Genomic DNA, 27,753 nt, shown 5'->3' with positions numbered 1-27,753 from the left:
GTATCTGTTCTCACCCTGCTGTGGTACTGTGATGTCATTATGTATCTGTTCTCACCCTGCTGTAGTACTGTGATGTCATCATGTATCTGTTCTCACCCTGCTGTAGTACTGTGATGTCATCATGTATCTGTTCTCACCCTGCTGTGGTACTGTGATGTCATCATGTATCTGTTCTCACCCTGCTGTAGTACTGTGATGTCATCATGTATCTGTTCTCACCCTGCTGTGGTACTGTGATGTCATCATGTATCTGTGATGTCATCATGTAGCTGTTCTCACCCTGCTGTAGTACTGTGATGTCATCATGTATCTGTTCTCACCCTGCTGTGGTACTGTGATGTCATCATGTATCTGTGATGTCATCATGTAGCTGTTCTCACCCTGCTGTAGTACTGTGATGTCATCATGTATCTGTTCTCACCCTGCTGTAGTACTGTGATGTCATCATGTATCTGTTCTCACCCTGCTGTAGTACTGTGATGTCACCATGTATCTGTTCTTACCCTGCTGTAGTACTGTGATGTCACCATGTATCTGTGATGTCATCATGTAGCTGTTCTCACCCTGCTGTAGTACTGTGATGTCATCATGTATCTGTTCTCACCCTGCTGTAGTACTGTGATGTCATCATGTATCTGTTCTCACCCTGCTGTAGTACTGTGATGTCATCATGTATCTGTTCTCACCCTGCTGTAGTACTGTGATGTCATCATGTATCTGTTCTCACCCTGCTGTAGTACTGTGATGTCATCATGTATCTGTTCTCACCCTGCTGTAGTACTGTGATGTCATCATGTATCTGTTCTCACCCTGCTGTAGTACTGTGATGTCATCATGTATCTGTTCTCACCCTGCTGTAGTACTGTGATGTCATCATGTATCTGTTCTCACCCTGCTGTAGTACTGTGATGTCATCATGTATCTGTTCTCACCCTGCTGTAGTACTGTGATGTCATCATGTATCTGTTCTCACCCTGCTGTAGTACTGTGATGTCACCATGTATCTGTGATGTCATCATGTATCTGTTCTCACCCTGCTGTAGTACTGTGATGTCACCATGTATCTGTGATGTCATCATGTATCTGTTCTCACCCTGCCGTAGTACTGTGATGTCATCATGTATCTGTTCTCACCCTGCTGTAGTACTGTGATGTCATCATGTATCTGTTCTCACCCTGCTGTAGTACTGTGATGTCATCATGTATCTGTTCTCACCCTGCTGTAGTACTGTGATGTCATCATGTATCTGTTCTCACCCTGCTGTGGTACTGTGATGTCATCATGTATCTGTGATGTCATCATGTATCTGTTCTCACCCTGCTGTGGTACTGTGATGTCATCATGTGTCTGTGATGTCATCATGTATCTGTGATGTCATCATGTATCTGTTCTCACCCTGCTGTGTTACTGTGATGTCATCATGTATCTGTGATGTCATCATGTATCTGTGATGCGATGATGTATGTGTGTGTTTCAGAGGGGCTGAATTGTTCCAGGCCACTATAGTGAATGCAGTCAGAGCCAAACTGGAGGAAGAGGAGCAGTCTATGGAACAGCTGAAGAGACAGTAAGTCCAGGTGTTTCTGTACATTCAGAGCTGCAGAGATTCATAACCATTGAAGGCACACACTTTTTCAGAGTTGGATTGGTGCAATGTGATATAAAGTACACTGGACCCTCTTCAATTCGCCTACCGCCCTGACAGATCCACGAACGATGCAATCACCATTGCACTTCACACTGCCCTCACCCACCACTGCACTTCACACTGCCCTCACCCACCTGGACCAGATTAATGCATATGTGAGGATGCTGTTCATTGACTACAGCTCGGCCTTCAATTAGCTCAATTTAGCTCATTAGAAAGCTCACGGCCCTGGGTCTCTACTCCTCCCTTTGCAACTGGGTCCTGGACTTCCTGACAGGCCGCCCCTCCAGGTGATGAAGATAGGCAACATGTTCTATAGGAGCACCGTCGAGAGCATACTGTCGGGCTGCATCACAGTGTTCTACAGGAGCACCGTCGAGAGCATACTGTCAGGCTGCATCAGTGTTATACAGGAGCACCGTCGAGAGCATACTGTCAGGCTGCATCACAGTGTTCTACAGGAGCACCGTCGAGAGCATACTGTCAGGCTGCATCACAGTGTTCTACAGGAGCACCGTCGAGAGCATACTGTCAGGCTGCATCACAGTGTTCTACAGGAGCACCGTCGAGAGCATACTGTCAGGCTGCATCACAGTGTTCTACAGGAGCACCGTCGAGAGCATACTGTCAGGCTGCATCACAGTGTTCTACAGGAGCACCGTCGAGAGCATACTGTCAGGCTGCATCACAGTGTTCTACAGGAGCACCGTCGAGAGCATACTGTCAGGCTGCATCACAGTGTTCTACAGGAGCACCGTCGAGAGCATACTGTCAGGCTGCATCACAGTGTTCTACAGGAGCACCGTCGAGAGCATACTGTCAGGCTGCATCACAGTGTTCTACGGGAGCACCGTCGAGAGCATACTGTCGGGCTGCATCACAGTGTTCTACAGGAATACCGTCGGGCTGCATCACAGTGTTCTACAGGAGCACCGTCGAGAGCATACTGTCAAGCTGCATCACAGTGTTCTACAGGAGCACCGTCGAGAGCATACTGTCAAGCTGCATCACAGTGTTCTACAGGAGCACCGTCGAGAGCATACTGTCAGGCTGCATCACAGTGTTCTACAGGAGCACCGTCGAGAGCATACTGTCAGGCTGCATCACAGTGTTCTACAGGAGCACCGTCGAGAGCATACTGTCAGACTGCATCACAGCCTGGTACAGCAAACTCTACCGCGGCTGACCGCAAGGCTCTTCAGAGGGTGATTACGTGCAGGCGAACGCACCATTGGGTGCACAGCGCCTGCCCTCCAGGATACCTACAACACCAGGTGTCGCAGGAAGGCCAAGAAGATCATTAGGGACCCCACTCAAACCTGTTCTCCCCGCTTCCAACACTCAGACACGGGCAGTACACCCTAAACTCTCCCTGACCTGCCGCTCCCACATGGACGAGCCTTCTCCTGTTGAAGTGGTTCAGATGTATATTAGTATATATAGTATGTATATTAGTATATATAGTATATATAGTACATATAGTATGTATATATAGTATATAGTATATTTAGTATGTATATTAGTATATATAGTATATATTATATATAGTATGTATATTAGTATATGTAGTATGTATATTAGTATATATAGTATAATTAGTATGCATATAAGTATATATATATAATATATATAGTATGTATATTAGTATATATAGTATATATAGTATGTATATATAGTATATATAGTATGTATATTAGTATATATAGTATATAGTATATTTCGTATGTATCTTAGTATATATAGTATATAGTATATATAGTATGTATATTAGTATATATGGTATATAGTATATGTATATCATATAGTCTATAGTATATATAGTATGTATATTAGTATATATAGTATATAGTAAATATATTATGTATATTAGAATATATAGTATATAGTATATATAGTATGCATATTAGTATATATAGTATATAGTATGTATATTAGTATGTATAGTATATAGTATGTATATTAGTATGTATAGTATATAGTATGTATATTAGTATATATAGTATATAGTATGTATATTAGTATAGTAAATAGTAAGTATATTAGTATATATAGTATATAGTATGTATATTAGTATAGTATATAGTATGTATATTAGTATATATAGTATATAGTATGTATATTAGTGTATATAGTATGCATATTAGTATATATAGTATATAGTATGTATATTAGTATGTATAGTATATAGTATGTATATTAGTATGTATAGTATATAGTATGTATATTAGTATATATAGTATATAGTATGTATATTAGTGGATATAGTATATATATTAGTATATATAGTATGTATATTAGTATATATAGTATGTATATTAGTATATATAGTATATAGTATATATAGTATGTATATTAGTATATATAGTATATAGTATGTATATTAGTATATATAGTATATAGTATGTATATTAGTATATATAGTATGTATATTAGTATATATAGTATATAGTATATATAGTATGTATATTAGTATATATAGTATATAGTATGTATATTAGTATATATAGTATATAGTATGTATATTAGTATATATAGTATGTATATTAGTATATATAGTATATAGTATATATAGTATGTATATTAGTATATATAGTATATAGTACGTATATTAGTATATATAGTATATAGTATGTATATTAGTATATGTAGTATATAGTATGTATATTAGTATATATAGTATATAGTATGTATATTAGTATATATAGTATATAGTATGTATATTAGTATATATAGTATGTATATTAGTATATATAGTATATAGTATATAGTATGTATATTAGTATATATAGTATATAGTATGTATATTAGTATATATAGTATGTATATTAGTATATATAGTATGTATATATAGTATATAGTATATAGTATATATAGTATGTATATTAGTATATATAGTATATAGTATGTATATTAGTATATATAGTATATAGTATGTATATTAGTATATATAGTATGTATATTAGTATATATAGTATATAGTATATATAGTATGTATATTAGTATATATAGTATATAGTATGTATATTAGTATATATAGTATATAGTATGTATATTAGTATATATAGTATGTATATTAGTATATATAGTATATAGTATATATAGTATGTATATTAGTACTAAATTAACTTCTGTATTGTTTTTATTTCATTCAGTACTCATGGTCTCCCCTCTCTCTCTCTCTCTCTCTCCCCCCTCTCTCTCCACCCCCCTTCTCTTTCTATCTCCCCCCATACCCCACCCCCTCTCTCTATCTCTCCCCTCTCTCTCTCTCTCTCTCTCTCTCTCTCCACCCCACCTCTATCTCCCCCCTCTCTCACTCTCCACCCCACCTCTATCTCCCCCCTCTCTCTATCCCCCCCCCCCTCTCTCTCTCTCTCTATTTCTCAGGATGGACCGTATAAAGCAGCGGCAGGAGAAGTTTAAGCGAGGGAATAAAGTGTTGAGCCAAGAGTCAGGAGACAGAGAGAACCCCATCCATCCACAGGAGTCAGGAGACAGAGAGAACCCCATCCATCCACAGGAGTCAGGAGACAGAGAGAACCCCATCCATCCACAGGAGTCAGGAGACAGAGAGAACCCCATCCATCCACAGGAGTCAGGAGACAGAGAGAACCCCATCCATCCACAGGAGTCAGGAGACAGAGAGAACCCCATCCATCCACAGGAGTCAGGAGACAGAGAGAACCCCATCCATCCACAGGAGCAGAAGGGTGAGGGCGAGGATGAGGATGATGACGGTGTTGTTCTCATGGAATGTTTAGGAAACCCTGGAATAGATTTTCATACACTTATATGATATAATCACTGTAAACAATGTTGTGGTACCGGTGCTTATGTTTTTTTTTATTACATATTTATTTAAAAAAAAGAGTTGTTTAATTTGCACGAGCTCTGAATGAAGCATTGATCTACCTGTGAAACTATTTGTATTTTAGGAGCAGAGCGACAGAGAGAGACAGAACAAAAACAACAATCTAAGACTAAAAAAAACCAGTGGTGGCGGCCTTGGGTTGACCACGCCTCCAGTAGGTTGACCACTCCCCCTTTTTTTGTTCTTCTCCGCTCCGATTGGCTATTGTGTCCTTGACCAGAACTCACAGAGGATTTCCATACTGCACCTGGGGCTCCAGACGACCTGAAAACATTCCCTCATGACCCCAGTCCTTTTCTGACTCTATTTAAGGCCCCTTGTTTGATTGATCGATTTGTTTATTGGTTCGTTGATTGGTTGATTGATGAACCCCAAAACATCAGAAATATACAGGCAGGATACTGTTCTGATTTCCTTAAATGAAATAAGACAATACTACAATATGCCTGATCTAATGGCATTGAAATCATCAATTTGTGCATAAAATGGGGCCTTAAATAGACTAGAATATTCCACTGAGAGAGTAGGGAATCTCTCGTTGTGAAATAATGTATTCAACAGAGTTCAAATCTATCTCCCTTATCTCTTCCTGGAAAGAGAGGGTGAAGGATTGTATCTCTGTTATAGTTCTTATCATCAACAGACCACAAGAGAAAAAAAACGGAGCGATATAATGCACACCTGATTCAAACGTGGCTTAAATATCGCAATGATAAAATCAATAAGGCTGAAAATCTTTTCAATATTTTTATATTCTTCTAGTCACAGATCCGTACCTAAAATCTTCTCTGTGGTGGCCTGTTTCTGTATTGAATTGATTTTTTGTTTGTTTTTTTGTATCATCCCCTGTTGTTGCATTCCTTATATTATTTATCCCGTAAACATCCCATTTATATATTCAAGAAACTATTCAGACCACTTGACTTATTCCACATTTTGTTACGTTACATCCTTATTCTAAAACGGGTTGAACTGTTTTTCTTCCTCGTCAATCTACACACAATACCCCTTAATGACATCACAATACCCCATAATGACATCACAACACCCCTTAATAACATCACAATACCCCATAATGACATCACAATACCCCATAAATGACATCACAATACCCCTTAATGACATCACAATACTCCATAATGACATCACAATACCCCATAATGACATCACAATACCCCATAATGACATCACAATACCCCATAATGATAAAGCAAAAACAGTTTTTTAGAACTGAAACTGAATTATCACACTTACATAAGTATTCAGACCCTTTACTCAGTACTTTGTTGAAGCACCTTTGGCAGTGATTACAGCCTCAAGTCTTCTTGGGTATGACGCTACAAGCTTGGCACACCTGTATTTGGGGAGGTTCTCCCATTCTTCTCTGCAGATCCTCTCAAGCTCTGTCAGTTTGGATGGGGAGCGTTGCTGCACAGCTATTTTCAGGTCTCTCCAGTGATGTTCGATCAGGTTGAAGTCCGGGCTCTGGCTCGGTCACTCAAGGACATTCAGAGACTTGCCCCGAAGATGTGTGTCTTGGCTGTGTGCTTAGGTTTGTTGTCCCGTTGGAAGGTGAACCTTCGCCCCAGTCTGAGGTCCTGAGCACTCTGAAGCAGGTTTTCATCAAGGTTCTCGCTGTACTTTGCTCCATTCATCTTTCCCACGATTCGGCCTATTCTACCAGTCCCTGCCGAGGAAAACATCCCCACAGCTTCACCGTAGGGATGGTGCAAAGTTTCCTTCAGACATGACACTTGACATTCAGGCCGAAGAGTTCAATCTTGGTTTCATCAGACCAGAGAATCTTTTATTTTTTTATTTTTTTATTTATTTTTTTGGGGGGGGTGGATCAGCTTAATATTGCGGAAAGAATGTTGCTTCCAATGTAATTGTCTGCATCATTTCCAATCCCCCATATTTTTTGGGGTAAATATATATATCCATTCACGTATGCATACATATATACATACACATACCTACATAGACATACATACCAGAGAATCTTGTTTCTCATGGTCTGAGAGTCCTTTAGGTGCCTTTTGGCAAACTCCAAGTGAGCTGTCATGTGCCTTTTACTGATGAGTGGCTTCCGTCTGGCCACTCTACCATAAAGTCCTGATTGGTGGAGTGCTGCACAGATGGTTGTCCTGGAATGTTCTCCTATTTCCACAGAGGAACTCTGGAGCTCTGTCAGAGTGACCATCGGGTTCTTGGTCACCTCCCTGACCAAGGCCCTTCTCCCCCGATTGCTCAGTTTGACCGGGCAGCCAACTGTAGGAAGAGTCTTGGTGGTTCCAAACTTCTTCCATTTAAGAATGACGGAGGCCACTGTGTTCTTGGGGACCTTCAATGCTGCAGACGTTTGCTGGTACCCTTCCCCAGATCTGTGCCTCGACACAATTCAGTAAAGTTGTAGAAACATCTCAAGGATGATCAATGGAAACAGGGTACACCTGCGCTCAATTTTGAGTCTCATGGCAAAGGGTCTAAATAGTTATGTAAATAAGATATCTGTTTTTATTTTTAATACATTTTAATTTTATTTAGCTTTGTCATTATGTGTGTAGATTGATGAGGATTTTTTTTATCCAATCCATTTTAGAATATGTTATATATGTCATGACTCTCCTGTGACGATCTGAAGGATCAGGTTACAGTGGGTCCTCTCTCCAGCGTGCTCTCTCGTAGAGGGGGGGGGGGGGAGTGGGAAGTCAGCTGTTTTATGGTCAATCATAAAATACGCTGCCTCTATGCTCTGTAGTGTTCGAGGTTGGAATGTAAACTGTAGAACACAGAGAGACCCTTGGACATCAAAAGTTGGAATAATTAAACAATATTTCTAATTTTGAGAATGTGGGAATGGTCCGCGGACACTTAATGGACAGTCATGACGAGTGTGTTTCATTTGGTGATCTCATGAAGGACAGGAAACACACACATCATCAGAGACTCTCTGATGAACTTAAAGTGTACATTTCCCAGCTCTCAGGTTTACATCTAGATGTTGGATAAAATGAATGAGTAAATATTAAACTATTGGTGAGAAGATGTAATGTGATGTTTTAACTAGTCAGTGGCCACGCCCCAGGGAGGCCAAACATTACATCAGGTGTCATGGAATCGCCCTTTTTTCCACAGAGTATAAAACCCCTTCCTACAAAATGTACATTAAGTCAGAGAACGCCGGGACGGAGTCCCCACGTTGTAATGGCTACAATTCTATAGAACATTAGACTATACAACTTGTAGTTTTGGCTACACGGCTGGAAATGGTTAAACTCTGAGACTATCGATCAGAACAAGAGCAAATCCTAGACGTATAATTACTAATCTGCAGCTGGAAATTACGTAAGTCTAGTACGAGAATACCGACAACCGCGGAAGCATCTATTCTATGCAACGACCATCTGTACGCCTGACATATCCATTACAACAGATACTATCCAGAGGCGCCGCAGAGAAAGCTACAACTACGAAAGACATTGTGACTTCTGGGGAAGTTACCCAGAGACTCTCTGATGAACTGAACTCTCCAGCAGACGGACACGCGTTTCCAACAGAGAATACAACAACGACATACGGGCGTAAATATATACATTGCAATTATTTTCGAATGAGCGGCCGTTCATGTGCAAAGGATTAGCATTTCAATGAATATAATTATACACTGTGTAGTGAATCCATTTTGTCTTTCCCACCCCTTTCCCTTCTCTACCAAGCCATCATATCGGCTTCAAACGCTAAGGACTTTTTCTTTGTATCATGCAGTATGTCAAGGTGTGTGCGTACTGCGAAATCGGGTGCAGGAGAGCAGAGATTGTGAACAGGCGCACACTTTATTGAGGCAAAAGTGAAAAAATACGCAAAACAGTCACAAGAATTATGTTTATCAATAAATATCTTCGTGAAATACCACGGAAAAAACAAACCAGTCTGACGCGTCAGCAACAAACACGCAACACAAACAATCTCACACAAAGACACGATGGAGACAGAGGAATAAATACATGTAGATTGATTGGGAAATGAAAACCAGGTGTGCAGGGAACAAGACCAAACAAATGGATACATGAAAAATGGAGCGGCGATGGCTAGAAAGCAGGTGACGTCGACCGCCGGTGACGCCGCCCGAACAAGGAGAGGAGCCGACTTCGGCAGAAGTCGTGACACCCAAATATCTACTTTGGTTTGTTATGTAATTCTGTGAGATTATTTAGTTAGTTAGTAAATAAATGATTAAGTGAATTTGAATATCGCTGGTTCATCATTTAGGCTAGGGTTCGTGCAGATATCCAAGGGTTTGTGACGTTCAATAACGAGAACTAATGAGGTAATAATACATTAATGAGAATGACTAATCGATAAGATAATAAAATATCTGAAGAGTTATATTCGGGAAATTCGGGAAAAATAAACAAAACAAATTCCGTGGTGCCCCGACTTCCTAGTTAATTAAAGTTACATGATTAGTTTAATTGCATAATTAAATTACACATAGAGAATTGATTTGATAAAATAACAGTCTTCACATTTAATGATAGTCACAGACACGACAGCTGTAACGTAACAAAATGTGGAAAAGGGGAAGGGGTCTGAATACTTTCCGAATGCACCATATTACCCAGCATCCTTTACTCCTGTTCCCCTACTGTGGCTCTTCTGTTCAAGGACATAATTCCGTTTCACCAATTACAATACTTTTAAAGTCTCTGCCAAAGTCCCCTCAAACCTGTGCCATGTCTTACCAAACAAACGAATGCTATTATTCTGTGTCTAACTTTGTGTGTTTTCCCTCGTCAACTTCATCCCACTAGTAGGCTTTTTGAATCAAACCAACCTCTGCTGCCTCACATTTACCTAGTTTACAGACTCTCTTCACCCCAAAACATCACCCGCTTTCAAGCCCTTTCCTTCAGTTAATATTAACAGCACCTTGCTCTCTACTCCTCAGTGGTGAGAAGTGGAGATTATTACTTGTTTGAAACCGACAGTGAAGAAGAGGAGGAAGAGATGGAGAGAAGAGAGGGCCTACAGCCTCCCAAGAAGTCAGCGTTTCAGGTGAGGAACAACTCTAACATGTTTCTAAAGTAGTTAGCGGTATTACTGGTATGTGAAATATCATATTATCTTTATTGTTCCTTTTACATTTACATTTTAGTCATTTAGCAGACGCTCTTATCCAGAGCGACTTACAGTAGAGTACATACATTTTATGACTTTTTTTTTTTTTTGTTACATACTGAGACAAGGATATCCCTACCGGCCAATCCCTCCCTAACCCCTAACCCGGACGACGCTATGCCAATTGTGCGTCGCCCCACGGACCTCCCGGTTGCGGCCGGCTGCGACAGAGCCTGGGCGTGAACCCAGAGACTCTGGTGGCGCAGCTAGCACTGCGATGCAGTGCCCTAGACCACTGCGCCACCCGGGAGACCCGTTTAGTATAAGATCATCTGTTGCTAGTTGGAACATGTGTAGAGACCTTGTTTCTTTTTGCTCTGACACTTTCTTCAATATAATCTAATTCTGTTTTCTACTGACTCTTCCACCACCCTTTGTCCCTCCTCTTCAGCAAGCTATTGGGAAGTTTGCCTCAGCCCTTATAGCTCTGCCCAGATCTATCATTAAACTTCCAAAAGCCATCCTTCAGTATATAATCAGGGCAGCCAAGGTACAGAACAATAGATTCAGCATCTCCTCTTACCATAGCCTGTGAGACTGTATCCTGTTTTCTCAGCCTGTGTATCCTGTATCCTCAGCATGTGTAGACTGTTTCCTGTATCCTCAGCCTGTATAGACTGTTTCCTGTATCCTCAGCATGTGTATCCTGTATCCTCAGCATGTGTATCCTGTATCCTCAGCATGTGTATCCTGTATCCTCAGCATGTGTATCCTGTATCCTCAGCCTGTGTAAACTGTATCCTGTATCCTCAGCATGTGTATCCTGTATCCTCAGCCTGTGTAGACTGTATCCTGTATCCTCAGCCTGTGTATCCTGTATCCTGTATCCTCAGCCTGTATAGACTGTATCCTGTATCCTCAGCCTGTGTATCCTGTATCCTGTATCCTCAGCCTGTATAGACTGTATCCTGTATCCTCAGCCTGTGTATCCTGTATCCTCAGCCTGTATAGAATGTATCCTGTATCCTCAGCCTGTATAGACTGTATCCTGTATCCTCAGCCTGTATAGACTGAATCCTGTATCCTCAGCCTGTGTATCCTGTATCCTCAGCATGTGTATCCTGTATCCTGTATCCTCAGCCTGTATAGACAGTATCCTGTATCCTCAGCCTGTGTAGACTGTATCCTGTATCCTCAGCCTGTGTATCCTGTATCCTCAGCATGTGTATCCTGTATCCTGTATCCTCAGCCTGTATAGACAGTATCCTGTATCCTCAGCCTGTGTATCCTGTATCCTGTATCCTCAGCCTGTGTAAACTGTATCCTCAGCATGTGTATCCTGTATCCTGTATCCTCAGCCTGTGTATCCTGTATCCTCAGCATGTGTATCCTGTATCCTGTATCCTCAGCATGTATAGACTGTATCCTGTATCCTCAGCATGTGTATCCTGTATCCTCAGCCTGTATAGACAGTATCCTGTATCCTCAGCCTGTGTATCCTGTATCCTGTATCCTCAGCCTGTGTAGACTGTTTCCTGTATCCTCAGCCTGTGTATCCTGTATCCTCAGCCTGTGTATCCTGTATCCTGTATCCTCAGCCTGTGTATCCTGTATCCTCAGCCTGTGTATCCTGTATCCTGTATCCTCAGCCTGTGTATCCTATATCCTGTATCCTCAGCCTGTATAGACTGTATCCTGTATCCTCAGCCTGTGTATCCTGTATCCTGTATCCTCAGCCTGTGTATCCTGTATCCTGTATCCTCAGCCTGTGTATCCTGTATCCTGTATCCTCAGCCTGTGTATCCTGTATCCTGTATCCTCAGCATGTATAGACTGTATCCTGTATCCTCATCCTGTGTAGACTGTTTCCTGTATCCTCAGCCTGTGTATCCTGTATCCTCAGCCTGTATAGACTGTATCCTGTATCCTCAGCATGTGTATCCTGTATCCTCAGCCTGTGTATCCTGTATCCTCAGCATGTATAGACTGTTTCCTGTATCCTCAGCCTGTGTATCCTGTATCCTCAGCCTGTGTAGACTGTATCCTCAGCCTGTATAGACTGTATCCTGTATCCTCAGCATGTATAGACTGTGTCCTGTATCCTCAGCATGTATAGACTGTTTCCTGTATCCTCAGCCTGTGTAAACTGTTTCCTGTATCCTCAGCATGTATAGACTGTTTCCTGTATCCTCAGCCTGTGTAGACAGTATCCTGTATCCTCAGCCTGTATAGACTGTATCCTGTATCCTCAGCATGTATAGACTGTGTCCTGTATCCTCAGCATGTATAGACTGTTTCCTGTATCCTCAGCCTGTGTAAACTGTTTCCTGTATCCTCAGCATGTATAGACTGTTTCCTGTATCCTCAGCCTGTGTAGACAGTATCCTGTATCCTCAGCCTGTGTATCCTGTATCCTCAGCATGTGTATCCTGTATCCTCAGCCTGTGTATCCTGTATCCTGTATCCTCAGCCTGTGTATCCTGTATCCTCAGCCTGTGTATCCTGTATCCTCAGCCTGTGTATCCTGTATCCTGTATCCTCAGCCTGTGTATCCTGTATCCTCAGCATGTTTATCCTGTATCCTCAGCCTGTGTATCCTGTATCCTGTATCCTCAGCCTGTGTATCCTGTATCCTCAGCATGTGTATCCTGTATCCTCAGCCTGTGTATCCTGTATCCTCAGCATGTGTATCCTGTATCCTCAGCCTGTATAGATTGTTTCCTGTATCCTCAGCCTGTATAGACTGTATCCTGTATCCTCAGCATGTATAGACTGTTTCCTGTATCCTCAGCCTGTGTATCCTGTATCCTCAGCATGTGTATCCTGTATCCTCAGCCTGTGTATCCTGTATCCTGTATCCTCAGCCTGTGTATCCTGTATCCTCAGCATGTGTATCCTGTATCCTCAGCCTGTGTATCCTGTATCCTCAGCATGTATAGACTGTATCCTGTATCCTCAGCATGTATAGACTGTTTCCTGTATCCTCAGCCTGTATAGACTGTATCCTGTATCCTCAGCATGTGTAGACTGTTTCCTGTATCCTCATCCTGTGTAGACTGTATCCTGTATCCTCAGCCTGTGTAAACTGTATCCTGTATCCTCAGCCTGTGTAGACTGTATCCTCAGCATGTATAGACTGTTTCCTGTATCCTCATCCTGTGTAGACTGTATCCTGTATCCTCAGCCTGTGTAAACTGTATCCTCAGCATGTATAGACTGTTTCCTGTATCCTCATCCTGTGTAGACTGTATCCTGTATCCTCAGCCTGTGTAAACTGTATCCTCAGCATGTATAGACTGTTTCCTGTATCCCCAGCATGTGTAGACAGTATCCTGTATCCTCAGCCTGTGTATCCTGTATCCTCAGCCTGTGTATCCTGTATCCTGTATCCTCAGCCTGTATAGACTGTTTCCTGTATCCTCAGCCTGTGTATCCTGTATCCTCAGCCTGTGAGACTGTATCCTGTATCCTCAGCCTGTGTATCCTGTATCCTGTATCCTCAGCCTGTGTATCCTGTATCCTCAGCCTGTGAGACTGTATCCTGTATCCTCAGCCTGTGTATCCTGTATCCTGTATCCTCAGCCTGTGTAGACTGTATCCTCTGCCTGTGTATCCTGTATCCTCTGCCTGTGTATCCTGTATCCTCTGCCTGTGTATCCTGTATCCTCTGCCTGTGTATCCTGTATCCTCAGCTTGTGTAGACTGTATCCTCAGCCTGTGTATCCTGTTTCCTCAGCTTGTGTATCCTGTATTCTCTGCCTGTGTATCCTGTATCCTCAGCTTGTGTATCCTGTATCCTCTGCCTGTGTATCCTGTATCCTCAGCCTGTGTAGACTGTATCCTGTATCCTCAGCCTGTGTATCCTGTATCCTCAGCCTGTGTATCCTGTATCCTCAGCATGTGTATCCTGTATCCTCAGCCTGTGTATCCTGTATCCTCAGCCTGTGTATCCTGTATCCTCAGCCTGTGTATCCTGTATCCTCAGCTTGTGTAGACTGCATCCTGTATCCTCAGCTTGTGTAGACTGCATCCTGTATCCTCAGCCTGTGTAGACTGTATCCTCAGACTGTGTATCCTGCATCTGTATCCTCAGCATCTGTAGACTGTATCCTGTGTCCTCAGCAGGTCTTCCCCATTTAACCTAACCCCTCTGAATCATCCCTTTGATTGGATTGACTCCTAACTTGAAATCAGTGTGTGTTTCTCAAGTTTTCGCACAAATCTTCAGTCAGCATCAACAGATAGTTGGAGTTAAGCATCCACATCCCAAATTAGGATCTGTGTCTTTATGTTCAAACTCTAACATTGTGCTTCCTGTACTGTACTGTCCCAGTTTGTCTACCATGTCTGGATAACAAACTCCAAGACGGCCATGAAGAAACGATGCAAAGAGAAGAACAAGTTCTGGAAGAGGTACACCAAGAGAGACAAACACAAAAAGGACAAGATGGATGGTGAGTGTGGGTTCTGGAAGAGGTAGACCGAGAGATAAACAGAGGTAGACCAAGAGACAAACACAAGTTCTGAAAGAGGTAGACCAAGAGACAAACACAAGTTCTGAAAGAGGTAGACCAAGAGACAAACACAAGTTCTGAAAGAGGTAGACCAAGAGACAAACACAAGTTATGAAAGAGGTAGACCAAGAGAGACAAACACAAGTTCTGAAAGAGGTAGACCAAGAGAGACAAACACAAGTTCTGAAAGAGGTAGACCAAGAGAGACAAACACAAGTTCTGAAAGAGGTAGACCAAGAGACAAACACAAGTTCTGAAAGAGGTAGACCAAGAGAGACAAACACAAGTTCTGAAAGAGGTAGACCAAGAGAGACAAACACAAGTTCTGGAAGAGGTAGACCAAGAGAGACAAACACAAGTTCTGAATGAGGTAGACCAAGAGAGACAAACACAAGTTCTGAAAGAGGTAGACCAAGAGAGACAAACACAAGTTCTGAAAGAGGTAGACCAAGAGAGACAAACACAAGTTCTGAAAGAGGTAGACCAAGAGAGACAAACACAAGTTCTGGAAGAGGTAGACCAAGAGAGACAAACACAAGTTCTGAAAGAGGTAGACCAAGAGAGACAAACACAAGTTCTGAAAGAGGTAGACCAAGAGACAAACACAAGTTCTGAAAGAGGTAGACCAAGAGACAAACACAAGTTCTGAAAGAGGTAGACCAAGAGACAAACACAAGTTCTGAAAGAGGTAGACCAAGAGACAAACACAAGTTCTGAAAGAGGTAGACAGAGAGACAAACACAAGTTCTGAAAGAGGTAGACCAAGAGACAAACACAAGTTCTGAAAGAGGTAGACCAAGAGATAAACACAAGTTCTGAAAGAGGTAGACCGAGAGACAAACACAAGTTCTGAAAGAGGTAGACCAAGAGAGACAAACACAAGTTCTGAATGAGGTAGACCAAGAGACAAACACAAGTTCTGAAAGAGGTAGACCGAGAGACAAACGCAAGTTCTGAATGAGGTAGACCAAGAGAGACAAACACAAGTTCTGAAAGAGGTAGACCAAGAGACAAACACAAGTTCTGAAAGAGGTAGACCAAGAGAGACAAACACAAGTTCTGAAAGAGGTAGACCAAGAGAGACAAACACAAGTTCTGGAAGAGGTAGACCAAGAGAGACAAACACAAGTTCTGAAAGAGGTAGACCAAGAGAGACAAACACAAGTTCTGAAAGAGGTAGACCAAGAGAGACAACACAAGTTCTGAAAGAGGTAGACCAAGAGAGACAAACACAAGTTCTGAAAGAGGTAGACCAAGAGAGACAAACACAAGTTCTGGAAGAGGTAGACCAAGAGACAAACACAAGTTCTGAAAGAGGTAGACCAAGAGAGACAAACACAAGTTCTGAAAGAGGTAGACCAAGAGACACAAGTTCTGAAAGAGGTAGACCAAGAGAGACAAACACAAGTTCTGAAAGAGGTAGACCAAGAGACAAACACAAGTTCAGGAAGAGGTAGACCAAGAGACAAACACAAGTTCTGAAAGAGGTAGACCAAGAGAGACAAACACACGTTCTGGAAGAGGTAGACCAAGACAGACAAACACAAGAAGGAAGGTAAGTTAATCAGGAGTAGTGTTGTAAAAGTTTGTTAACTTTCCCAAAACGACCAGGTTTCCCAGAAACCCCGTTTGGAGGATTTCTCGATTTTCTGCTTATTCCATCCTGAGTCCAAGAGTTTTCCAACCTGGATTTGTGGAAAAACCTGGGAATTTTGGTAAAGTTTGCAGAATTGTGCAAGCCTAATCAGAAGGGTAAGCCAGACTCAGTGGTATAAAGAAGCAGACACAATATATTATTGATTACCAGTCTATTCATTACTGTAAGTAATGTACTGTGGAGGCCTTCAACCCTATCAAAAGAGGCTTGGTTGTGAAAAGGCGGGGTGAGAGTGGGCAGCCCAGACGTGTACCCCAGAATATCTAGTAGAAAGGGTGCTTACTGCTCATACATGCACAGTAATTATAATCCAAATCTACTCTGTTATATGTGCATTAAGTTATTGTATCATTGTGTTATTCTCTGTAAGTTATTGTTTTGTTGTTATTGTTTTGTTGTGTTATTCTGTAAGTTATTGTTTTGTTGTGTTATTATCTAAGTTATAGTTTTGTTGTTATTGTTTTGTTGTGTTGTGTTATTCTGTAAGTTATTGTTTTGTTGTGTTATTCTCTAAGTTATTGTTTTGTTGTTATTGTTTTGTTGTGTTATTATCTAAGTTATTGTTTTGTTGTTATTGTTTTGTTTTGTTGTGTTATTCTGTAAGTTATTGTTTTGTTGTGTTATTCTCTAAGTTATTGTTTTGTTGTTATTGTTTTGTTGTGTTATTCTGTAAGTTATTGTGTTGTTGTTATTGTTTTGTTGTGTTATTCTCTGTAAGTTATTGTTTTGTTGTGTTATTCTCTGTAAGTTATTGTTTTGTTGTGTTATTCTGTAAGTTATTGTTTTGTTGTGTTATTCTCTAAGTTATTGTTTTGTTGTTATTGTTTTGTTGTGTTATTCTCTGTAACTTATTGTTTTGTTGTGTTATTCTCTGTAACTTATTGTTTTGTTGTATTATTCTCTGTAAGTTATTGTTTTGTTGTGTTTTTCTCTGTAAGTTATTGTTTTGTTGTGTTATTCTCTAAGTTATTGTTTTGTTGTTATGGTTTTGTTGTATTATTCTCTGTAAGTTATTATTTTGTTGTATTATTCTCTGTAAGTTATTGTTTTGTTGTATTATTCTCTGTAAGTTATTGTTTTGTTGTGTTATTATCTAAGTTATTGTTTTGTTGTTATTGTTTTGTTGTGTTATTCTCTGTAAGTTATTGTTTTGTTGTGTTATTATCTAAGTTATTGTTTTGTTGTTATTGGTTTGTTGTGTTATTCACTGTAAGTTATTGTTTTGTTGTGTTATTCACTGTAAGTTATTGTTTTGTTGTGTTATTCTCTGTAAGTTATTGTTTTTTTGTGTTATTATCTAAGTTATTGTTTTGTTGTTATTGGTTTGTTGTGTTGTGTTATTCACTGTAAGTTATTGTTTTGTTGTGTTATTCACTGTAAGTTATTGTTTTGTTGTGTTATTCACTGTAAGTTATTGTTTTGTTGTGTTATTATCTAAGTTATTGTTTTGTTGTTATTGGTTTGTTGTGTTATTCTCTGTAACTTATTGTTTTGTTGTGTTATTCACTGTAAGTTATTGTTTTGTTGTGTTATTCTCTGTAAGTTATTGTTTTGTTGTATTATTCTCTGTAAGTTATTGTTTTGTTGTGTTATTATCTAAGTTATTGTTTTGTTGTTATTGTTTTGTTGTGTTATTATCTAAGTTATTGTTTTGTTGTTATTGTTTTGTTGTGTTATTCTCTAAGTTATTGTTTTGCTATGTTATTCTCTCTAAGTTATTGTTTTGTTGTTATTGTTGTTGTGTTATTGTCTGTAACTTATTGTTTTGTTGTTATTGTTTTGTTGTGTTATTCTCTGTAACTTATTGTTTTGTTGTATTATTCTCTGTAAGTTATTGTTTTGTTGTGTTATTCTCTGTAAGTAATTGTTTTGTTGTGTTATTCTCTGTAAGTAATTGTTTTGTTGATTTGTTGTGTTGTCCTTTGTAAGTTATTCTTTTGTGATGTTATTCTGTAGGTCATGTGACTGTAGAGTTAGGAGAGACAGAGGAGGATCAGAAGGGAGGAGAGGAGGAGAAGTCTGATGGACCAGGTGGGTGCCAAAGCCCCTTTGAAATACTGTAGTATATTGAAGCAATAAGGCCTGAAGCTAAGGGCTGTTCTTACACACCACGCAATGCAAAGTATAGCGGCTAGGGGGCTATACTATAGCCCTTAGTCGTGGTATATTGGTCATATATCACAAACCCCCGAGGTGCCTTATTGCTATTATAAACTGGTTACCAATGGAATTAGAGCAGTAAACAAGTAATTATGCGTCATAACCATGGTATATTGTCTGTTATAAACTGGGTGATTCAAGCCCCAAATGCTGATTGGTTGACAGCCGTGGTATATCAGACCGTATACCACGGGTATGACAAAACACGTATTTTTTACTGCTGTAATTACATTGGTAACCGGTTTATAATTCATCACTTTAGATGAATGAACTGATTGTATATCGCTTTGACTAAGAGTGTACGGTAAATGTAACTTCTCTTTCCCACGTGCCACCAGACAACGTCTTGAAGCGAGTGTTCAACATCATCAAGTTCACCTGGGTGTTGTTCCAGACGGCGGTGGAGAGCTTCACCAAGTGGATGAACAACGTGTGTAGAGAACACATAGACATCTCCACCGTGCTGCGTATTGAGAGATGTATGCTCACTAGAGAGATCAAAAAGGTATCTGTCTGTCTGTCTGTCTGTCTGTCTGTCTGTCTGTCTGTGTCTGTCTGTGTCTGTCTGTGTATGTCTGTCTGTCTGTGTCTGTCTGTCTGTGTCTGTCTGTCTGTGTGTCTGTGTGTCTGTCTGTGTATGTGTCTGTGTCTGTGTGTGTGTGTGTCTGTGTCTGTCTGTGAATGTGTCTGTCAGTGTATGTGTTTGTCTGTGTGTGTGTCTGTCTGTCTGTCTGTCTGTCTGTCTGTCTGTCTGTCTGTCAGACAGGGGAACCCCTCTCAACATGACGGAGAGTAAGACAGGGGAACCTATTTCAACATGACGGAGAGTAAGACAGGGGAACCCATTTCAACATGACAGAGAGTAAGACGGGGGAACCAGTCTCAACATGACGGAGAGTAAGACAGGGGAACCCATTTCAACACGACAGAGAGTAAGACAGGGGAACCTGTCTCAACACGACGGAGAGTAAGACAGGGGAACCCGTCTCAACATGATGGAGAGTAAGACAGGGGAACCTCTTTCAACATGACGGAGAGTAAGACAGGGGAACCGGTCTCAACATGACGGAGAGTAAGACAGGGGAACCTATTTCAACATGACGGAGAGTAAGACAGGGGAACCTATTTCAACATGATAGAGAGTAAGACAGGGGAACCTATTTCAACATGATAGAGAGTAAGACAGGGGAACCCATCTCAACATGACGGAGAGTAAGACAGGGGAACCTATTTCAACATGATAGAGAGTAAGACAGGGGAACCCATCTCAACATGACGGAGAGTAAGACAGGGGAACCTATCTCAACATGACGGAGAGTAAGACAGGGGAACCTATTTCAACATGATAGAGAGTAAGACAGGGGAACCTATCTCAACACGACGGAGAGTAAGACAGGGGAACCTATTTCAACATGACGGAGAGTAAGACAGGGGAACCCATTTCAACATGACAGAGAGTAAGACGGGGGAACCCATCTCAACATGACGGAGAGTAAGACAGGGGAACCCATCTCAACATGACGGAGAGTAAGACAGGGGAACCTATCTCAACATGACGGAGAGTAAGACAGGGGAACCTATTTCAACATGATAGAGAGTAAGACGGGGGAACCCATCTCAACACGACGGAGAGTAAGACAGGGGAACCCGTCTCAACATGACGGAGAGTAAGACAGGGGAACCTATTTCAACATGACGGAGAGTAAGACAGGGGAACCCATTTCAACACGACAGAGAGTAAGACAGGGGAACCTGTCTCAACACGACGGAGAGTAAGACAGGGGAACCCGTCTCAACATGATAGAGAGTAAGACAGGGGAACCTCTTTCAACATGACGGAGAGTAAGACAGGGGAACCGGTCTCAACATGACGGAGAGTAAGACAGGGGAACCTATCTCAACACGACGGAGAGTAAGACAGGGGAACCTATTTCAACATGACGGAGAGTAAGACAGGGGAACCCATTTCAACACGACAGAGAGTAAGACAGGGGAACCTGTCTCAACACGACGGAGAGTAAGACAGGGGAACCTATCTCAACATGACGGAGAGTAAGACAGGGGAACCTATCTCAACATGACGGAGAGTAAGACAGGGGAACCTATCTCAACATGACGGAGAGTAAGACAGGGGAACCTATCTCAACATGACGGAGAGTAAGACAGGGGAACCTATTTCAACATGACGGAGAGTAAGACAGGGGAACCTATTTCAACATGACAGAGAGTAAGACAGGGGAACCTATTTCAACATGATAGAGAGTAAGACAGGGGAACCCATCTCAACATGACCGAGAGTAAGACAGGGGAACCTATTTCAACATGATAGAGAGTAAGACAGGGGAACCCATCTCAACATGACGGAGAGTAAGACAGGGGAACCTATTTCAACATGACGGAGAGTAAGACAGGGGAACTCTTTCAACATGACGGAGAGTAAGACAGGGGAACCTATTTCAACATGATAGAGAGTAAGACAGGGGAACCCATCTCAACATGACGGAGAGTAAGACAGGGGAACCTATCTCAACATGACGGAGAGTAAGACAGGGGAACCTATTTCAACATGATAGAGAGTAAGACAGGGGAACCTATCTCAACACGACGGAGAGTAAGACAGGGGAACCTATTTCAACATGACGGAGAGTAAGACAGGGGAACCCATTTCAACATGACAGAGAGTAAGACGGGGGAACCCATCTCAACATGACGGAGAGTAAGACAGGGGAACCCATCTCAACATGACGGAGAGTAAGACAGGGGAACCTATCTCAACATGACGGAGAGTAAGACAGGGGAACCTATTTCAACATGATAGAGAGTAAGACGGGGGAACCCATCTCAACACGACGGAGAGTAAGACAGGGGAACCCGTCTCAACATGACGGAGAGTAAGACAGGGGAACCTATTTCAACATGACGGAGAGTAAGACAGGGGAACCCATTTCAACACGACAGAGAGTAAGACAGGGGAACCTGTCTCAACACGACGGAGAGTAAGACAGGGGAACCCGTCTCAACATGATAGAGAGTAAGACAGGGGAACCTCTTTCAACATGACGGAGAGTAAGACAGGGGAACCGGTCTCAACATGACGGAGAGTAAGACAGGGGAACCTATCTCAACACGACGGAGAGTAAGACAGGGGAACCTATTTCAACATGACGGAGAGTAAGACAGGGGAACCCATTTCAACACGACAGAGAGTAAGACAGGGGAACCTGTCTCAACACGACGGAGAGTAAGACAGGGGAACCTATCTCAACATGACGGAGAGTAAGACAGGGGAACCTATCTCAACATGACGGAGAGTAAGACAGGGGAACCTATCTCAACATGACGGAGAGTAAGACAGGGGAACCTATCTCAACATGACGGAGAGTAAGACAGGGGAACCTATTTCAACATGACGGAGAGTAAGACAGGGGAACCTATTTCAACATGACAGAGAGTAAGACAGGGGAACCTATTTCAACATGATAGAGAGTAAGACAGGGGAACCCATCTCAACATGACCGAGAGTAAGACAGGGGAACCTATTTCAACATGATAGAGAGTAAGACAGGGGAACCCATCTCAACATGACGGAGAGTAAGACAGGGGAACCTATTTCAACATGACGGAGAGTAAGACAGGGGAACTCTTTCAACATGACAGAGAGTAAGACGGGGGAACCAGTCTCAACATGACGGAGAGTAAGACAGGGGAACCTGTCTCAACACGACGGAGAGTAAGACAGGGGAACCTATCTCAACATGACGGAGAGTAAGACAGGGGAACCTATTTCAACATGATAGAGAGTAAGACAGGATAACCTATTTCAACATGATAGAGAGTAAGACAGGGGAACCTATCTCAACACGACGGAGAGTAAGACAGGGGAACCTATTTCAACATGACGGAGAGTAAGACAGGGGAACCCATTTCAACATGACAGAGAGTAAGACGGGGGAACCAGTCTCAACATGACGGAGAGTAAGACAGGGGAACCTGTCTCAACACGACGGAGAGTAAGACAGGGGAACCTATTTCAACATGAAGGAGAGTAAGACAGGGGAACCAGTCTCAACATGACAGAGAGTAAGACAGGGGAACCTCTTTCAACATGACGGAGAGTAAGACAGGGGAACCTATTTCAACACGACGGAGAGTAAGACAGGGGAACCCGTCTCAACATGACGGAGAGTAAGATAGGGGAACCTATTTCAACATGACGGAGAGTAAGACAGGGGAACCTGTCTCAACACGACGGAGAGTAAGACAGGGGAACCCGTCTCAACATGATAGAGAGTAAGACAGGGGAACCTATTTCAACATGACGGAGAGTAAGACAGGGGAACCGGTCTCAACATGACGGAGAGTAAGACAGGGGAACCTATCTCAACACGACGGAGAGTAAGACAGGGGAACCTATTTCAACATGACGGAGAGTAAGACAGGGGAACCCATTTCAACACGACAGAGAGTAAGACAGGGGAACCTGTCTCAACACGACGGAGAGTAAGACAGGGGAACCTATCTCAACATGACGGAGAGTAAGACAGGGGAACCTATCTCAACATGACGGAGAGTAAGACAGGGGAACCTATCTCAACATGACGGAGAGTAAGACAGGGGAACCTATCTCAACATGACGGAGAGTAAGACAGGGGAACCTATTTCAACATGACGGAGAGTAAGACAGGGGAGCCTATTTCAACATGACAGAGAGTAAGACAGGGGAACCTATTTCAACATGATAGAGAGTAAGAGAGGGGAACCCATCTCAACATGACGGAGAGTAAGACAGGGGAACCTATTTCAACATGATAGAGAGTAAGACAGGGGAACCCATCTCAACATGACGGAGAGTAAGACAGGGGAACCTATTTCAACATGACGGAGAGTAAGACAGGGGAACCCATTTCAACATGACAGAGAGTAAGACGGGGGAACCCATCTCAACATGACGGAGAGTAAGACAGGGGAACCCATCTCAACATGACGGAGAGTAAGACAGGGGAACCTATCTCAACATGACGGAGAGTAAGACAGGGGAACCTATTTCAACATGATAGAGAGTAAGACAGGGGAACCTATCTCAACACGACGGAGAGTAAGACAGGGGAACCCGTCTCAACATGACGGAGAGTAAGACAGGGGAACCTATTTCAACATGACGGAGAGTAAGACAGGGGAACCCATTTCAACACGACAGAGAGTAAGACAGGGGAACCTGTCTCAACACGACGGAGAGTAAGACAGGGGAACCCGTCTCAACATGATAGAGAGTAAGACAGGGGAACCTCTTTCAACATGACGGAGAGTAAGACAGGGGAACCGGTCTCAACATGACGGAGAGTAAGACAGGGGAACCTATCTCAACACGACGGAGAGTAAGACAGGGGAACCTATTTCAACATGACGGAGAGTAAGACAGGGGAACCCATTTCAACACGACAGAGAGTAAGACAGGGGAACCTGTCTCAACACGAAGGAGAGTAAGACAGGGGAACCTATCTCAACATGACGGAGAGTAAGACAGGGGAACCTATCTCAACATGACGGAGAGTAAGACAGGGGAACCTATCTCAACATGACGGAGAGTAAGACAGGGGAACCTATCTCAACATGACGGAGAGTAAGACAGGGGAACCTATTTCAACATGACGGAGAGTAAGACAGGGGAACCTATTTCAACATGACAGAGAGTAAGACAGGGGAACCTATTTCAACATGATAGAGAGTAAGACAGGGGAACCCATCTCAACATGACGGAGAGTAAGACAGGGGAACCTATTTCAACATGATAGAGAGTAAGACAGGGGAACCCATCTCAACATGACGGAGAGTAAGACAGGGGAACCTATCTCAACACGACGGAGAGTAAGACAGGGGAACCTATTTCAACATGACGGAGAGTAAGACAGGGGAACCCATTTCAACATGACAGAGAGTAAGACGGGGGAACCAGTCTCAACATGACGGAGAGTAAGACAGGGGAACCTGTCTCAACACGACGGAGAGTAAGACAGGGGAACCTATCTCAACATGACGGAGAGTAAGACAGGGGAACCTATTTCAACATGATAGAGAGTAAGACAGGATAACCTATTTCAACATGATAGAGAGTAAGACAGGGGAACCTATCTCAACACGACGGAGAGTAAGACAGGGGAACCTATTTCAACATGACGGAGAGTAAGACAGGGGAACCCATTTCAACATGACAGAGAGTAAGACGGGGGAACCAGTCTCAACATGACGGAGAGTAAGACAGGGGAACCTGTCTCAACACGACGGAGAGTAAGACAGGGGAACCTATTTCAACATGAAGGAGAGTAAGACAGGGGAACCAGTCTCAACATGACAGAGAGTAAGACAGGGGAACCTCTTTCAACATGACGGAGAGTAAGACAGGGGAACCGGTCTCAACATGACGGAGAGTAAGACAGGGGAACCTATCTCAACACGACGGAGAGTAAGACAGGGGAACCTCTTTCAACATGACGGAGAGTAAGACAGGGGAACCTATCTCAACATGACGGAGAGTAAGACAGGGGAACCTATCTCAACATGACGGAGAGTAAGACAGGGGAACCTATCTCAACATGACGGAGAGTAAGACAGGGGAACCTATTTCAACACGACGGAGAGTAAGACAGGGGAACCCGTCTCAACATGACGGAGAGTAAGATAGGGGAACCTATTTCAACATGACGGAGAGTAAGACAGGGGAACCCATTTCAACACGACAGAGAGTAAGACAGGGGAACCTGTCTCAACAGGACGGAGAGTAAGACAGGGGAACCCGTCTCAACATGATAGAGAGTAAGACAGGGGAACCTATTTCAACATGACGGAGAGTAAGACAGGGGAACCGGTCTCAACATGACGGAGAGTAAGACAGGGGAACCTATCTCAACACGACGGAGAGTAAGACAGGGGAACCTATCTCAACACGACGGAGAGTAAGACAGGGGAACCTATCTCAACATGACGGAGAGTAAGACAGGGGAACCTATTTCAACATGACGGAGAGTAAGACAGGGGAACCTATTTCAACATGACGGAGAGTAAGACAGGGGAACCTATTTCAACATGACAGAGAGTAAGACAGGGGAACCTATTTCAACATGATAGAGAGTAAGAGAGGGGAACCCATCTCAACATGACGGAGAGTAAGACAGGGGAACCTATTTCAACATGATAGAGAGTAAGACAGGGGAACCCATCTCAACATGACGGAGAGTAAGACAGGGGAACCTATTTCAACATGACGGAGAGTAAGACAGGGGAACCCATTTCAACATGACAGAGAGTAAGACGGGGGAACCAGTCTCAACATGACGGAGAGTAAGACAGGGGAACCTGTCTCAACACGACGGAGAGTAAGACAGGGGAACCTATCTCAACATGACGGAGAGTAAGACAGGGGAACCTATTTCAACATGATAGAGAGTAAGACAGGGGAACCTATTTCAACATGACGGAGAGTAAGACAGGGGAACCTGTCTCAACACGACGGAGAGTAAGACAGGGGAACCTATTTCAACATGAAGGAGAGTAAGACAGGGGAACCAGTCTCAACATGACAGAGAGTAAGACAGGGGAACCTCTTTCAACATGACGGAGAGTAAGACAGGGGAACCGGTCTCAACATGACGGAGAGTAAGACAGGGGAACCTATCTCAACACGACGGAGAGTAAGACAGGGGAACCTCTTTCAACATGACGGAGAGTAAGACAGGGGAACCTATCACAACATGACGGAGAGTAAGACAGGGGAACCTATCTCAACACGACGGAGAGTAAGACAGGGGAACCTATCTCAACATGACGGAGAGTAAGACAGGGGAACCTATTTCAACATGATAGAGAGTAAGACAGGGGAACCTGTCTCAACACGACGGAGAGTAAGACAAGGGAACCTATTTCAACATGAAGGAGAGTAAGACAGGGGAACTCATCTCAACATGACGGAGAGTAAGACAGGGGAACCAGTCTCAACATGACGGAGAGTAAGACAGGGGAACCTATTTCAACATGACGGAGAGTAAGACAGGGGAACCTATCTCAACACGACGGAGAGTAAGACAGGGGAACCTATTTCAACATGACGGAGAGTAAGACAGGGGAACCCATTTCAACATGACAGAGAGTAAGACGGGGAACCAGTCTCAACATGACGGAGAGTAAGACAGGGGAACCTGTCTCAACACGACGGAGAGTAAGACAGGGGAACCTATTTCAACATGAAGGAGAGTAAGACAGGGGAACCAGTCTCAACATGACAGAGAGTAAGACAGGGGAACCTCTTTCAACATGACGGAGAGTAAGACAGGGGAACCGGTCTCAACATGACGGAGAGTAAGACAGGGGAACCAGTCTCAACATGACGGAGAGTAAGACAGGGGAACCTATTTCAACATGAAGGAGAGTAAGACAGGGGAACCAGTCTCAACATGACAGAGAGTAAGACAGGGGAACCTCTTTCAACATGACAGAGAGTAAGACAGGGGAACCTATTTCAACATGAAGGAGAGTAAGACAGGGGAACCAGTCTCAACATGACAGAGAGTAAGACAGGGGAACCTCTTTCAACATGACGGAGAGTAAGACAGGGGAACCTCTTTCAACATGACGGAGAGTAAGACAAGGGAACCTATCTCAACATGACGGAGAGTAAGACAGGGGAACCAGTCTCAACATGACGGAGAGTAAGACAGGGGAACCTATTTCAACATGACGGAGAGTACGATACGGGAACCTATCTCAACATGACGGAGAGTAAGACAGGGG

At 42.7% G+C, this 27,753-nt stretch overlaps 1 protein-coding gene across 1 annotated transcript in view; it reads left to right on the top strand.

The window, feature by feature from the left end:
- LOC129824570 (piezo-type mechanosensitive ion channel component 2-like) overlaps positions 1-27,753 on the top strand; it is a 185,795-nt gene that overhangs the window by 97,356 nt on the left and 60,686 nt on the right. Inside the window, exons 26-32 of the mRNA XM_055884261.1 lie at positions 1,479-1,568; positions 5,037-5,359; positions 10,472-10,578; positions 11,093-11,191; positions 14,975-15,095; positions 18,769-18,843; positions 19,311-19,477. Coding sequence (XP_055740236.1) covers positions 1,479-1,568; positions 5,037-5,359; positions 10,472-10,578; positions 11,093-11,191; positions 14,975-15,095; positions 18,769-18,843; positions 19,311-19,477 — 982 coding nt within the window. The remainder of the gene's footprint in view (positions 1-1,478; positions 1,569-5,036; positions 5,360-10,471; positions 10,579-11,092; positions 11,192-14,974; positions 15,096-18,768; positions 18,844-19,310; positions 19,478-27,753) is intronic.

This window comes from Salvelinus fontinalis, chromosome 26 (genome assembly GCF_029448725.1).
Source record: "Salvelinus fontinalis isolate EN_2023a chromosome 26, ASM2944872v1, whole genome shotgun sequence".
In the NCBI taxonomy this organism is placed as follows: domain Eukaryota; kingdom Metazoa; phylum Chordata; class Actinopteri; order Salmoniformes; family Salmonidae; genus Salvelinus; species Salvelinus fontinalis.
This window is presented reverse-complemented; position numbering and strand designations above follow the sequence as displayed.